This window comes from Mangifera indica, chromosome 10, assembly GCF_011075055.1.
Source record: "Mangifera indica cultivar Alphonso chromosome 10, CATAS_Mindica_2.1, whole genome shotgun sequence".
Taxonomy (NCBI): Eukaryota; Viridiplantae; Streptophyta; class Magnoliopsida; order Sapindales; family Anacardiaceae; genus Mangifera; species Mangifera indica.
The window spans coordinates 6,254,083-6,269,650 of NC_058146.1; the positions used below are offsets into that span (position 1 = coordinate 6,254,083).

Consider the following 15,568-nt stretch of genomic DNA (forward strand, 5'->3'; position numbering starts at 1 on the left):
CCTGCATGACCAAAATCCATTGATTCAACTTCAAATTTGGATGATCATCGACGAAGACCCATTCTCCAACCACAAATGTGAAGGATTCTCGCCATCTAGAGCTGATTCACCGAAATTTTTGTAGATTGGGGTTTCGTTGTCATCAGGGCTTTATCAGCATTTCGTCTGACATTGACGACGACAGCAGAGGGAGGCACACAAAAAATCAATCGATGTCAAAACTAATTAGCCCCTATTGTTGCTATCACTGGAAGTTTGTAGTAAACCTTAAAGATTTAGGGGAGAAAAGTTACTTTTCAATGTTTGAGCTAAAGGTAAAATGTGAGTTTCAAATTTTGGAGGAGGATGAAATAAAATTATATATTTTAATATTATTGGTAAAATAATGATTTTATCTTTAACTTTAATAGAAAATTTTAACGATAGTTGTTTCACAAATAAAATTTTGGGTTTTTTAAACATTATAGGTGAAACTTTGAGAATGTATTAAAACTTGAGTGAGAACAAGTCTTTTGGCCTTAATTTCACCAATTCCTAACATTTTTATTTTTTTAAATTTATTTGCATCAATTTATTGATTTGTCAACTTCGGCTAGGGTTAGATTCGAGTCGAATTGATTTTGAGCTCTAACTCGGCTAGCTTCGAATTTGAGTATTCGTTATTAAAACGACATCGTTTTAATATATATTAGTCAAAATGATGTCGTTTTGTATCCAAAATTTTAATTTATAAACTTTGACAATTAAGCTCGAGCTCAAAAATATTGGCTCTAGCTGGCTTAGGGCTAACTCGTTTCGCGCTAGTTTAAGTCGAGCTTTAACTGAAACTCGAATAAACTCGATTTGAATCTAATCCTAACTTCGACTCTCGGCATAATTTGAATAATATCCTCTAAATTTCTTAAAGTAGGCAAAAATTCATAGAGAGAGTTAAATTATTATATTTTGTAAAATTCCGAAAAGAAGTAAAGTTTCTTATTAAAATGATAATTAATAATTAAAGTCGTATATCACATGATTGGTTAAATCGGTTAACAAGACTTTCAGTCTAATCTATTTTTTGGAAATTGTTTCGAATTTATCATCAAATTGTAATGTGGATTTCATGATTCTGCAGGGCATTTTCACTGACCAAACCAGACCTGATTGAAGAAAATAAATGTATAAGATACTTATCTTACTCTTGTTTAATTTTGACATCAACCAAACCTCTATATAAAGAAGGAACAAGCTGTATAATTCAATAGGTTGGATGTCATTTCCAAATTTATTGCATGTTAATTATTCAGATGATACATTTATGTGTACATGTACCCACCATTATTCGCCCAAGATTGTGTCTCCAGATTATTCAGAGTATGTGTACAAAAATGATCTTCCAAGTGCAAATTTGTCCAGGAGATCTCCATCTCTGCTTAAACATCGAATAAAGAGGTGACACTTCTTCATTTGGGAAAAGAACTATTTTCCGTCCAATTTTTAGCCGAATTTCAACTCACACATATGAAAGATGAAAAATCTAAACTTTCACTTATGACTAAATTGTCATCTAAATTTTCAGTTAGAGACAGGGGTAAAATCGTTATTTTACCTATAAACTTAAAAATTTTAAAATTTTACCATTTCTCCCCTCCAAGTTTTAAAAACTAACACCTCAACCCATCCTCAAAGTTTGAAAAGTTTATATTTCACCCATAGAGTTTGTTTTCTTCTCCAGCCACCATCGACGGCTGACGCATTCCACCGATCTCTCATCTCTGACTACAAAGAACGATGAAAGATGACCATTTATCACCCAGATCTAGATGACAAAACGTCATCCAGATCTAAAAAAATAGACGAAGTTGTCATTTATCGTCGAGTCTAGACGACACAACGAGCAACGAAGGACGACGAAACGTCGTCCTTCATCATCTGGGTGGAGCGACGAAGAGATCTTCGTCTCTTCATCACACTACCACCGCTGCACCAAGAGAAAGAGGAGGTCGGAGACTATGTCGGAAGATGAAGTTGAAGAATGGGGGTGAAACTGTTTTTTTAAAGTTATGGGGGGCGGCTGCATTTTGAAAAATATGGAAACCCTAGGTTTGGGGGTGAAAATGTTACTTTTCAAAGTTTAAAAACTTTAGGTAAAGGTGAAATGTTAGTTTCTAAAACTTAAGGGGGTGAAAAGTAATAACCTTTATAACATTAAATATAAACAATAAAATGACTATTTTATCCCTCTTTTTAACAGAAAAAATTAACAAAAGTTTGTCTATAGATAAAAATAAGAATTTTTCATTTTTCGTGGATGTAGGTTTGCAAATGGTCTAAAAATTGGGTGATAAATAGTCATTTTCCCTTCTTCATTTTTTTCATCAACAAAAATAATGGTTTATTTCTTTACCTTATCTTTAGATGGTAAATGTAATTAGAGAAGGAAGAACAAAAACTAAAGATTTAGAAGTAAAATAATTATTTTTTAAAATTTATAAACTTTTAAATGAAGAAAAATTAGAAGATTTTTAAATATAAAAAATAATAAAACTTTAATTAAATTTTTTTTAAATAAATAATAATTTATCTATATATTTTTTTAAATTTTTAACAAAAATTAAAGTACGTGTAAATATTTTAATTTGGGCGGGAAATAGGCCTTTGGCCAACCAAAAGTGGTCTTCTGACTGCAACTTTGAAGAGATCAGACAGAAAATGGTTTTATTGATTTGATAGAAAGAAGTGAGAGGGAAAAAATTCCAATGCTAAAAAGTTAATTTAAAAAAATTTTAAAATAAAAAATAAAAAATTATATTATTCATTCAAAAACTACTAATTATTGATGTAATCGAATAATGGTACAAAATTTTACTTACTGTTGCAAATCCGAGGCGGTGAAACGGTAGAGAAGGTGCAATGGAAGGTCTGATAATGCTCGAATCGGGGGAGGATCTCAAAAAGATGTATCAGCATAAACAAAGGCCGCAAAGAAGAGACTTTTAATGATAGTCCAAGCAAATCTTGGTTAGGTTGGGGGCCAAAAACACCTAACGTGGGCTTGGCTACATACAGCCTTTTAATGATTTTTCCTACTCTTCACTTCAGTGTTCAGCCGTTAAATCTCACTTACTGTTGGCTTCAATTGACCGATAGACCATCCAGTAGCTGGTTTGCATATATCTTATCTGCATTTTAAGAAAATAATAATTTTATTATATGTATATATTTTAATTATAAAAAATAAATATAAATATAACATTATTTTATTTTTAATTTAAAATTATTAAATAATATAATATTTCAAAAATATATGTATATATAGTTTCATTAAAAACATCTAACACTAGAAATATGTTAACATATATAATAATATTATCGAATCACTTATAAAATATATATTATAATAAAAGTATTATAGACCTATAACGTCATTTGACATTAGAGAGATGCCTAATTAATTACAATGTAAGTGAGAGATTGTTATAATTGGTACTCTAAAGTCAAATCATTTTGGTGAATGCATTTGTATTATGTCCATGTATCATGTTTATAATTAATAAAAATGGCAATTCTTCATTATGGTGTTGCATGTATAGTATGTGATTGATAAATTTCCTTAGAATAGTAGAATCGTAATGAAATAATCAATATGTCTCTTGACCGTGAGAACTATATGTAACTTATTATCTTGATCATGGGCACAAATAATACAGTAAAGTTATTATTGTGTTAAATGTTAGATCTCATGTGTCAAAGTTGTTTGTTAACAATCTAATGTAATATACGGACACATATTGCATGCATATCTACCAAACTAACTATATGTCTTATCCAAAATAGATATGGATAATTTAAAAAATTAGATAAGTGTTAGGTTACTAGAGCGGATGTTTAAGTCGTTGGAATAGTCATTCCTTATCCATGTGCATTTACTGTTTATTATTATGGACATCTATAAGGTTGTTGGAACGATTGCTTTATACCTTGAAATGATAATTCCAATGAGTTGATATACATTTGTTCGAATTGGATTGTCATTGAAATAGTCATTCAATATTGTGTATATAAAGACACGATTATGCGACCTTTAAAGAACTTTTTGCAACCACATACACTATATATAGCACTCATGTTCTAAGGAGTTCAAACAAACCCTTTAAACCTTTCGGTGAGTCTTTGTGCCTCTTGATCCATGTTGACTACTTTAGTTTTGTCACTTAGATTGGATAACGATAAACTAAATGGATCCAAGTTCAAAGTGAAATAGCCTCCAAATGTAACAAATTGTTTCTATAAACACTCTATGATTGTTATGCATATTATGTTCAATATTTTGATTTGTGTATGACGTTTTGAGTTTATAGGTGTTTCCCAACATAGGGAATGAGTGTTCCTTATACAAAATGACGACATGAAACAAGTGCTATAGTCAACAATCATTTCACCTATTAATCCATTTTTTATAGGATAACATTTAAAACGATCATTCTTATCCTTAGAAACGTTTTTTCTTGCCATTATCATAAATCTTGGAATGGTCATTCATGCTTTGGAATGGGCGTTCTATCGTGATTATCGTTAGATCTATTGCTCCATCAAAATTTTCTCCTTAAACATCCATCTAAGCCTAGTGATAAATATAACCTTTATATTCGTAACATCTTTCATGGCATATTCACTCATCATATCATATCATTCAAAATACAATAAAAAAAAGAATTATATCTATCAGCAATCTACAACAACCACAAGAAAACTCATAAGTCCTTAACTTAATAAAGTAAGAAGGTTTCTACTTACCTTTAATCCATGAAGAAATGAGCTTTGCTATTGAGATGCCCTTTGGATTGCAAGTCTTAAGGGATTGGAGTGAAAATTTTGGGATCTAAAGCTTTCTAAATCGTATGGCAATTATGAGAAATGAATAAAAAGTTTGGGTAAGGGTTCCTTTATATATTACTCGACTTATATCCATCGAAATGGGCACTCTATTCTTTTAAACTAAGATGGTTGTTTCAATGACTGTTTTAAGAGGCTAGATATAGAAAAGATTTTCAAACCTATAGAACAATCGTTTTATACAATCTAGGCAATATTTCTATTCCCACAAACCTAACCTCTCATCCTAAGTAATCTTTCAAACACAAACACACCATTAAAACTCAATTCAATTATAATAATTCAGATATTTTATCTTCAATTGATTCATAACTGATAATTAAATATGAAATGACCAAATTGTCTTTGAAATACACTTATAGGTATTACAACCTTGATCACTTTTTCAGCAATGATGAGCCAATTTTAACTTAAAAAACACATAATTCATATTAAGAAAAACGATAAAACTATGCATTTATACTTGGAGTACATACATGATACATGTCTTTATAAGATTAAATAATTTTAAATTAAGAACGAAACAATATCTAATCATATGATAACACATATAAATGTATACCTATTTAAGTAGTTAAAATATATATGTATAGTATTGTTCAAAAAAGAAATCTTCTTAAACCCTTTGTCATAAATATCACAATAAAAAAAAACTCTAAAATAAGGAATTAAATATTTTATACTAACTTTTAAGTCCACTTTCAACAAAATGTGATTAGCGAATAATTATATTTTAACTAGAAATTCTTTGAGTTTGTCGGGTGTGAAGTTTTAATACAATCAACTTCAGTCAAAACCTATTTTATATATTGTGGTGTATTCATCTAATTTCATTCTATTAGTTATATTTGTATAATTCTGAAATAGTGACTAAGCTCTTATAAACCTCTCTAATATAGTAAAAAGTAATATTATACATACTTATTTTTTATTATATGAAATAAATACATATACGATATATTATCATATAATTGAATATTATTTTATTTATTATTTAAAATTATTAAATTATTAAATTATATATATCAAATATATAAATATTTACATATTTAAAATAAATATTCATAATTATAATTTTGTTGTTGAGAAATTTGACTAATCATCCCCTGTTCATCCAACACCCACCCACCTTGCTCACCAAAAAAGGTCAAAAAAAACCCCACCCGCCAAAGGCAAAGCCTTCTACTTATTATCCTTCTGCACACCGAACATTCCTCCACCTAAGATAGTCTCCTCTCCTGTCTTTGTTTCTACTCACTCTCTGCTTCAATGGCTTGCTCTGCTGCCACCACCGCCACCGCCTCTTTCATGTCCTCCAGCCCCACCCGACCTCTCTTCCCCTCTTCTTCTTCTCGAAACCTAACCATCCCTCACTCCTTCTCTGGCCTTCGTAACCCTCTCCGCTCCTCCTGGGTCCCACGCTCCCTCTCTTTCTCACGTGGGTCGTATTCCAGAAAGTCTTTTGTCGTGAAAGCAATCGTAAGCCTTTTCTTGTTTTGTTAATGCGAATTTGCTTTTGTTTTTTTGGAATGTTTGGTTAGTTGAATGAATTGGATAGAGTGTGCGAATTATCAATTTTCGGAGTTGTGGAATCTATAAATTTTAAATTTTTGTTTGTGTAGTTTAGGTTGGTTGAAGCCCATTTGAATTAGACATTTTTGCAGTTTTTAATCATTTAATGCCCTGTTGGATGATTTATAGTGGTTGAACTTGGAACATTTTTGCAGTTTAATTGCTGATACGGGTAATGTATGTGAAATAAATGTTTGATATAATGTGCAAGATTGCCGAGGGAGAAGATGTCTAATGCAGGATATAAGATTTTAAAGTTACCTATATGACATTGATTTACCTTCTGATTTTGTTGCTTCTTGTCTCTTTTTGCAGGGTGATGCGCCATTGGTTGGAAATAAGGCACCCGATTTTGAAGCAGAGGCTGTTTTCGATCAGGAGTTCATCAAGGTTAGAAGAATATTCTACCATCTAACTTGTATTCTTGGTTGTGCTGGGCTTCTACGTGAAAAGTTATATCCTGTATTGAATTAGATTTATGCGGTGAATACATATCATTTACTGTATGCGGATGTTCTTTCCTTACTGATGCACTGTCATTTCAGGTCAAACTTTCAGAGTACATTGGGAAGAAATATGTCATTCTATTTTTTTACCCATTGGACTTCACATTTGTTTGTCCCACAGGTTAGTTTAAGTTTGAACTGATTAAAGCTGAAGTTTCAATGACAGTGGAAGTGCAAAATTTCTTATCTTTATCTATTTATTCCTTGCAGAGATTACTGCCTTCAGTGACCGTTATGCAGAGTTTGAGAAGCTAAACACAGAGATATTGGGAGTCTCAACTGACAGTGTGGTAAGTTATAAACTATTTATGTTACTCCGGTGCTACCTTCTTACAATCATATTTTACTAGTATTAAAAGGTTTGCAGTGTGCATATAGTTTGCTCTAGCAGTACAATTTATTAAGAGTTGCCTTTGGGAGTATTCTTCACATTCCTATTTATATCTCTCCCCTCGTTTGTGACTTTTTTCATTTGTTTGTCTATCTTAATAAAATGACAGTTGCTGGTGATGTCTGGCCATGAATCATTGCCTTAGCTTGATAATATTATTGCTTTGTTGATTATACACAAAATTGAGTTATCGGCTTTAAGGCTTTCCTTTATCTGATATGCTTCATTTTGATTGCTTGTATTTTGTTCTGGTCAGTTGAAGTGGTGTAGTTATTGCTTGCAGATGTATAGATATGCATATAATATGAAAACAGTCATTGTGTATCTGACTGTTTTTGTCTGATATTTTTGTATCTAATGGTAAAAAAAAAAAAACAACTGCATGCAAAATATAGTAAGAAATCGATGATGCAAGTTTTCCTCAAAAAGCAGACATACTTGTTTTTTGTGTGTATAGTAGATCTTTTACCAAGTAATATGGAGTAAAGCACAAAGTTTCTGGAGAGAATTTTAGAAATAGGAAAAGAGAGAAAAAAATATATCTGCATGTTTGAAGAAGTCTGGTTTACTTTACATCACCAAAAATCTTTTTTTTTTTGTGTAAATATAATTTATTACCTTTCTGCCCGAGCTAGGAATTTGTGAACCAAGTAACTAGCTTCATTTATTTAATGGTTGAGACTATAAATGACTTTCATATTTTAAGAGTTATATTTTCTGAATTATGAATTGAATTTGAAATTTTTACTTGAAGTGTTTATCTCTTGCATGATAACCATTGGATCTGAAGTATGATACACATATATAACTTGATCGTCTCCTGTTACTTTACAGTTCTCGCATTTGGCATGGGTTCAAACTGACAGGAAGTCTGGTGGTCTCGGTGATTTGAAATATCCATTAATTTCTGATGTGACCAAGTCAATTTCAAAGTCTTTTGGAGTTCTGATCCCTGATCAGGTATGAGATGACCTAAATTTGTGCAAAAAAAGACTAAAGATGGATTTGCCTATGTCCTTGATGTCCTGTGGATCATTTTGATTGAATGGAAACTCTTTGGTTATTAATCATTAGTACTGCCCTATTTCATGCATCATCTTTTGCGTAGGACCTTTTTCAAATTTTCAGTGTTTGTTTATAAACCTTCTTCTGATAGAGAGTAGAGTCAGCATATTTAATGACATATGTAGTCTGAAGAATCTTATCCTAGATTCTTCTCAGACATTGATCAAAGTGTTCCTAGTTAAATTTAATTATTAAAAACCATATTTCCATTTAGAAGTGATTGGATGCAATGATCTTGCACTGCAAGGTTGATGTTATTAATGCTCCATAATCTGAGCAAAATCTTCATACTTCGTCTAGTGTTTAGGAGGGTTCACTTCTCAAAAATATGTAGTCAAGTATTAGAGTACAAATCAGTTGTACAATTATCTGTTGTTTTAGGAAGAGATGTTCATTTTGATTTTTGGTGTTTACTAGAACTAGCCTAGGTTTTTCAGTTATGAAGTAATTTCTCATCACCATTAAAGACTTTTTAGTTTCTGATTGTCTGTGTTTGAAATTCTTTATACAAAATCTGAAATTTAATGTTATCTCTTTTTAGCAGTTTCCCTCATTATGTATACCCTTGTTGTTAGTATAAACAGTCTTATAATTTTGGTTTCAACACAGGGGATTGCATTGAGAGGACTTTTCATTATTGACAAGGAAGGAATAATCCAGCACTCTACCATCAACAATCTTGCCATTGGCCGAAGTGTAGATGAGACAATGAGAACGCTCCAGGTGACATTCCCATATATATTCTAAACCTTCAAACTATATTTAGATATTTATTGTTTACCTGTGCTAATGCTTCGCTGCATTCTACAGGCCTTGCAGTATGTGCAAGAAAATCCTGACGAAGTGTGCCCTGCTGGATGGAAGCCTGGTGAGAAGTCAATGAAGCCAGACCCAAAACTCAGCAAGGAATACTTTGCCGCAATATAGAGGGGTTATCACCGATATACCAGATGCATATCTATGTTGATTAGGGAGTTGTAGCTGAGTTTTGTTATAATGTAATATCATTTACTGATTGTGAGTTTTTGGAGGCATTCTATGAAAATAAATTCATTGGATTTGAATGAAACTCATTCCTTGTTTATCATGTTGAATGCATACAGAGTCTCTGTATTTGAATGGATGAGTTATGCTGTTCTGATCTCGAAATAACACTCACTGATTATAGAAATTCTTATAAGCCGTAAAATAAAATTTTCATAGTTTCATAAACATGGCAGAGACTTGAATTTAAATTTTTTATTTAAAAATTCTAATATTTTATTAGTTTTATTAACCTTTAGTGTCAACTTTAAATTGATTAATATCCTTCAGCTTGAGATATTATTTTATTTTGATGATTTTAACCTTAATGAGAACTATTAGAAATAACTTTATAATTTTTAAATACACTTACATTATATTTAAAATTTCTGTTTTGATTTTTAAATTATAATCCTTTCATAAACCTTAACTCTAAATCTTGTAAATTATCAAATATTTATTATTTCAATATTTCTTATAGATGAAAATATATTACCTTTTCCATGGAGAAAGTGATCACCCTAGTGAATTCGAAAAAGGAAAAGTAAAATTCAAATTTAAAATTGAAAAATCAAGGTAAAAACAGAAAGAGTAATTAAGAAAATAGGAGGTATAAAAAAGGCTCTAATTAAGTTTGCAATTTAGTTATTTATTTCTAAACATTGGATTGAAATAAAGGGCAAATTAGAGATGTATATGATTTGATTTAACCTATAAAACCAGATTGAACTATTCAAATATTATAATTTGATTTGATTCAATTTATAAAACGGTTTGATTTAAGTTGATAAATTTTGAAAAACCGTTTTAGAATTTAGGTTATGATTAGGATAATTTTCAAACCAAACCAAATTGTAAATTATATTTTTAAAATTATATATATATGCTAGATGACTTTCCCACCAAAGTTTAATAAAATGATATATTTTCATCTTTTCAGTTTGAAAATAAAAACCATTTTCTCGTTTATATGTTAAACTTACTAAATATTTTTAATAAATTATTAAAAAGGTTTAAAAAATCTCAAACTAAATGACACTTTATCCTCAAATTTTTATTAAATAATTTTTTAATCCTTAATTTACGTTAATTCAATTGAAAATAAAGAAAAAAAAATTGTAAATACAAGTATAGATAAAGATGCCAATGACTTATAACTGTATAAATTTTTACGAATTTAAAATGACTTTTTTCAAAGGTTTTTGGAAATTCAAAAAAAATTAAAAGGTGTTTTTAAATTTTTGTAAATTTTAATATGTTTTGTAATAGTTTCAAAAATAACAATTATATCCCATAAAACATAATAAAATATAATAAATTAAAGATTTATTTAACTTATTTTTCTTTATATTTTTTATATATTTATTTTACATATTTATTTCATATTTTAGATAACTTAAAACATAATTTAAACCCAAAATATAATAGTTTTTTAGTTTAATTTAATTTAATTTGAAATCTGAAATTGTTTTATTTTATTTAAAAAAATTCTTAAATCATATCAATTCGGATCTTTTTCACCCCTATGAAAATTTACAAAGTTACAATATGATTAGCTACTAGTAATAAATTATTATAATATTTAGTACTTCAACTACAAAAATATAAAAATAATTTTTGTTAGAATATTGAAAATGACTAAATTATAGAATATTTTATAATCCTTTCATGATGACCCAATGTCACCCTTCCCTACAAATTTACCGTCTCATAAGGAAATTTATCAATGAATGGTTCATATCATGTCTTCCAATTAAATGCTATCAATAAATCTATTAATTCAGTATTGTAACTCTACATGTATCTTAATCTTCCCTTCACTCTATGTGTTTATCTACAATAACCCACACCACGCTATAATTAAATCTACCAATCAATGTTACAACTCTCCTATAAATTCTCCCAGTACTATAATCTAAGGGTGGATATAGTCCAAACCAAACCTAAACACCCATTGATTCAAAATTAGTTCAAAAAAAAAAAAATTCAACTCAAATTCAATTCGAATTCATTAAACTAACATTAAAAATAGTTTAAGTTTAATTCAAATAAAAATAATTCACTTTGAATTTAACTTAAATATGTGACTCAAATTCACGACTCATTCACTCGTTTAATAATTATTTCACATAATTTGAATTTAGCAACAAATTAAATTCAAATCGAATCAAATCATTTATCTAACTCACGAGTTAAATTGAACCAAACTCTATACAACTCGAATTTAATTTAATTTTAAAATGAATCAAAATGCTTAATTTAAATTTAGTTTATATTCAAAATAAATAAATTTAAATTGAATCAAATCAAACCAAACTAACTTTTAAACTCAAACTAATTTGATCTGCATCCAATAATTAAATGGGCAATTAAGAGGCATTGAAAGTTATCATAAAACAGCATTATTAAATAATTTGCCTGGTAAATGGTGATCATGCTTCCTGTTTAGCTAAAATAAATAATAATTAAGTAAATAATATTATATATTAAGATTAGTACTAATGATGATTCATTTTTTTCAATAGCTCACAAAAAGAGGTGTGGACCCACGCCCTTTTTTCCTATAGAATTAGAGACACAGTTTGCTGCCTCAATTCCAAAAAGAAGTAGAAGTTACTGTGCTCGCCATCGACGGTATAAGGACCGTATATACGTATATACCAAGTACGCAAAAAGCAAAAGGGATGTCATTTCTGTGCTAATCATATAACGTATGACCTGGCAACACCGGATTCAGGAACATAAGCAAGCCTTTCCTCCTCCCACACCAACTTTGATGTTTTTTCATCATACTCAGGAACATACTCCTGATAAACAAGATTGAATAAAAATGTCCAAATTATACCAAAGTTTGACGTAAAATTTATAAAATTATAGTTTTTGTTATGCATATAATCTTTACCTCGAGTTGTCTAAATAATTGTTTTGCAGTCGGGGCGGAGACGAGGATGCGACGGGCGGTTGGGGAGATGAAGCCCTCATCGACTGCTTTATCCACGAAAGACAATAAGGAATTGTAGAAGCCATCAACATTCAAAAGACCAACCTGCAACAAGGATAAAGAAGAAGAAACAAACAGCTTTTTAGGTTATGAAATGGAAAATATAAAGAAACAATTATGGCGATGTTGCTTACAGGTTTATCGTGGATTCCAAGCTGAGCCCATGTTATGACTTCGAGCAGTTCTTCGAGGGTGCCATAGCCTCCTGTTAATTAAAATTTGATTTCCAATTATTATATTAATACGATTCAAAATGTGACAAAAGGATGGAAGGGACGGTGCTCAGACCAGGCAGGGCTATGAATGCATCGGCTTGTCGGGCCATCTCGGCTTTTCTCTGGTGCATGTCAGAGACGGCTCTAACTTCTCCAATAGTCTCCCCAGTTATCTATGATAATGGAAAACCATTCAAGTTTTCATCAATATTTAAGTAAATTTATAATTAATTTGACAAAAAACAATGCTTTCCGGCTAATTTTTCTAAAACATTTCACACTTTTTTTCAGAACATTGATTAGATAAACAAACACATGCTCACAAATAACTAATTACTGACATGGTCGAGTTACTATGTTGAGAATCTAAATGGATAAAAAAAATGGAATTAGAGAAGTAATTTACCATTAACATATTGATTTAATTTTCATTCCTTTCGTACAGTCAAGTCAAGCACAATCCATTTCTTTATACAGAAAATTACACACACAAACATCTAAATTAGAAGAGATTAGTAGCTTTAGAGATTCTCAATATATTTACCTGGCTAGGCATCAGAGATCTGGGAATAATTCTGCAAAACAACATGAAGAAGCTGAATAATTAGCACCATTATTTGCTCAAAACCTTTTAAGGGTTTCGAATTGACTGGGACATAACAATGCAAAACTCAATGATTTGGGCCCCAAGGTGCAAAAAGTCGCTTTATAAAGCAGGATTTTGTGTTGCTTTTTGAGAATAAAAGGGGAAAAAGATGCGCTCCTAAAAAGTTCACTAACTTTATATCCAACTTAGCTTTTTCAATGTCTTATGTTCATAAGAGGAAGATACCAATGAGGACTCATAATTTCAAGGATTAAAAACTTTACAATCTTAATAAGACTCAAGGTTTTTTAACCATAAAAACCATGTTTCAGCAGAAACTTTTTCACATGAACGATTTTTTTTTTTAAAATATAAAGAAGCATATTTTCTAAGAACCCACTTCATAAAAAGTAGAAAAACTTGCATGGTTCAAGGCTAAAAATGAAATTAAAAAAAAAAAAAAGTAGAAAATGTTAAGAGTAATAATGTAGAGGAACAAACCCTAGAACATGGCGCCCACCATCATGAACAGCTTGAGAAACAAGACCCATCAAGCCCACACTCCCTCCTCCATAAACCAAATCAATTTTTCTATCAACCTTCATTGAAAACCAAACCATCAACACACTTTTCACAAATCCCATACATAATGACTCATTTATCTTATATTATATATAAATAAAAACGAAATCATTTTTCATTGAACCCATAAATAAGAATAACGATGCAAAGAACACGCTCAAAAGAGTCATGATATCTAGATAGCACGTTTGTTTCATCTCTAGGGAAAAGCAAGAAAGAGAGAGAGGAGAGAAATGGTTTTCATAATTTTTTGTTTTTAAAAATTATAAAATCACAAACTAAAGATCATGCAAAAAGGCTGCTCAACTGACAGCCAGGTTACAGCTATCAATTCATCTTCTCTCATTCATTCATGCTAAACGTAAACCCTAAACCTTCTCTTCTTAAGCTAACATTTTCTCCATTAACAATCATATAACCCCACGTTCATAACCTTTAATTCTTTCATTTTAATAAAAACAAACTTAAAACAAAAACAATAATCAATGCCGATATTAAAATCATTTCTTCATAAACAGAAAATTCTTGCTCAATTATAAGACATAAATTAATGTATTGCACCAATGAAACAAAACTGCAAAGACTCGTCAAAATAAAAACTTCAAATTGTGAAAAAAGATTTTACGAAAGTAATGGAAAGAAATGAAGAGTTGTTGAGTTATTACCAGTTCTTTGCCCAACGCAACAGCGGCTTCTTGGTAGCTAGTTTTATTTCCAGAACTGCTACCACAGAAAACACAGATTCTTCGGAATCTAGACTTTGTCACCTCCATATCTCTCTTTTGTGTTTGTTTTTGCATCTTTTGGCTCTGGGAAAAAATGATCTCAGGGATCAAGGGAGGAGTGTTGAGAATGAGAACAAAGTGAGTAGTTTTTTTTTTCTAATAATAATAATTTATTATACGAACTACTACTCTCAACCTCAAGAACGCGTTCGACAAGTTAATAGTATTTATAGAGAAGGAAAATATTTTTTATTGAGAAGAAGTTTTCTTCGTAAAATAAATAAATAAATAAATACCACTACAAGCCTACAAGTCTTAACAAAGTTAGAGCTGTGATCTTCTACTTCACATGTTAGAAATTTTATTGGTTCAACAACCAATCCACGTGGATATTGGAGTTTCAAGATTTTATGAGTCTCACTCTTTGCTAGCATTTTCATTTTTTAAAATTTTAAGGTTTTAGTTGAAAATAGGCTGATTTTGTTACAATTTTTTTTGTGGAAATGTTTTTCCGATGATTTTGGAGATTAATTAGTAAAATATATTTGCAGCTTGTTAAATTTTAATGGTGACAATGAAAATTTTTTATTATTTATAAATTAAATGAAATAATTTATTTCTTGATTAATTGCTAATTAGTTGGTTTAATCGCTTTCACGCCATTCCCTTAATACTGTCAGTTGTCATGGTTGATTTTAACGATAAATGATAAAAATACATCAACTTAACAGAAAGTTGGTAATGTTCAAATTTAAATATTCATAATTATAAAATTATGTATATACATTTTTCGTACATAATTTAAATATGTAAATGATATGTTATCACGTGATTGAATGATTTCGAATAAAAAATAAAGTAATATCAAATTACATAAAAATATATCATCTATATATCCAAATTGTATACATATAATATATTACTCTATTTCATTTTTAATAAAATTAATTTATATTCACTTTTAAATACATAAATAGATGTATATAATATGTCATTATATGATTAATTAATTTTAAATGCGTTA

The 15,568-nt window shown here is 29.9% G+C and overlaps 2 protein-coding genes across 2 annotated transcripts; one reads left to right on the top strand and one right to left on the bottom strand.

Annotated features, from left to right (window-relative positions):
• The first annotated feature begins 6,024 nt into the window (after positions 1-6,024).
• Positions 6,025-9,499, top strand: LOC123227161 (2-Cys peroxiredoxin BAS1, chloroplastic-like). The gene is made up of 7 exons (XM_044651847.1): positions 6,025-6,357; positions 6,766-6,840; positions 6,996-7,077; positions 7,167-7,246; positions 8,182-8,307; positions 9,022-9,135; positions 9,223-9,499. Exons 1-7 carry the CDS (start codon positions 6,148-6,150, stop codon positions 9,337-9,339), a joined length of 804 nt encoding a protein of 267 aa, XP_044507782.1. The 5' UTR covers positions 6,025-6,147; the 3' UTR covers positions 9,340-9,499.
• A 2,526-nt stretch (positions 9,500-12,025) lies between these two features.
• On the bottom strand, positions 12,026-14,619 carry LOC123228356 (cytokinin riboside 5'-monophosphate phosphoribohydrolase LOG7-like). Its single transcript, XM_044653725.1, has 7 exons — positions 14,485-14,619; positions 13,739-13,836; positions 13,196-13,226; positions 12,725-12,824; positions 12,571-12,641; positions 12,338-12,481; positions 12,026-12,242 (listed from the first exon to the last, which is right to left on the bottom strand). Exons 1-7 carry the CDS (start codon positions 14,617-14,619, stop codon positions 12,138-12,140), a joined length of 684 nt encoding a protein of 227 aa, XP_044509660.1. The 3' UTR covers positions 12,026-12,137.
• Between the last annotated feature and the right edge of the window lie 949 nt (positions 14,620-15,568).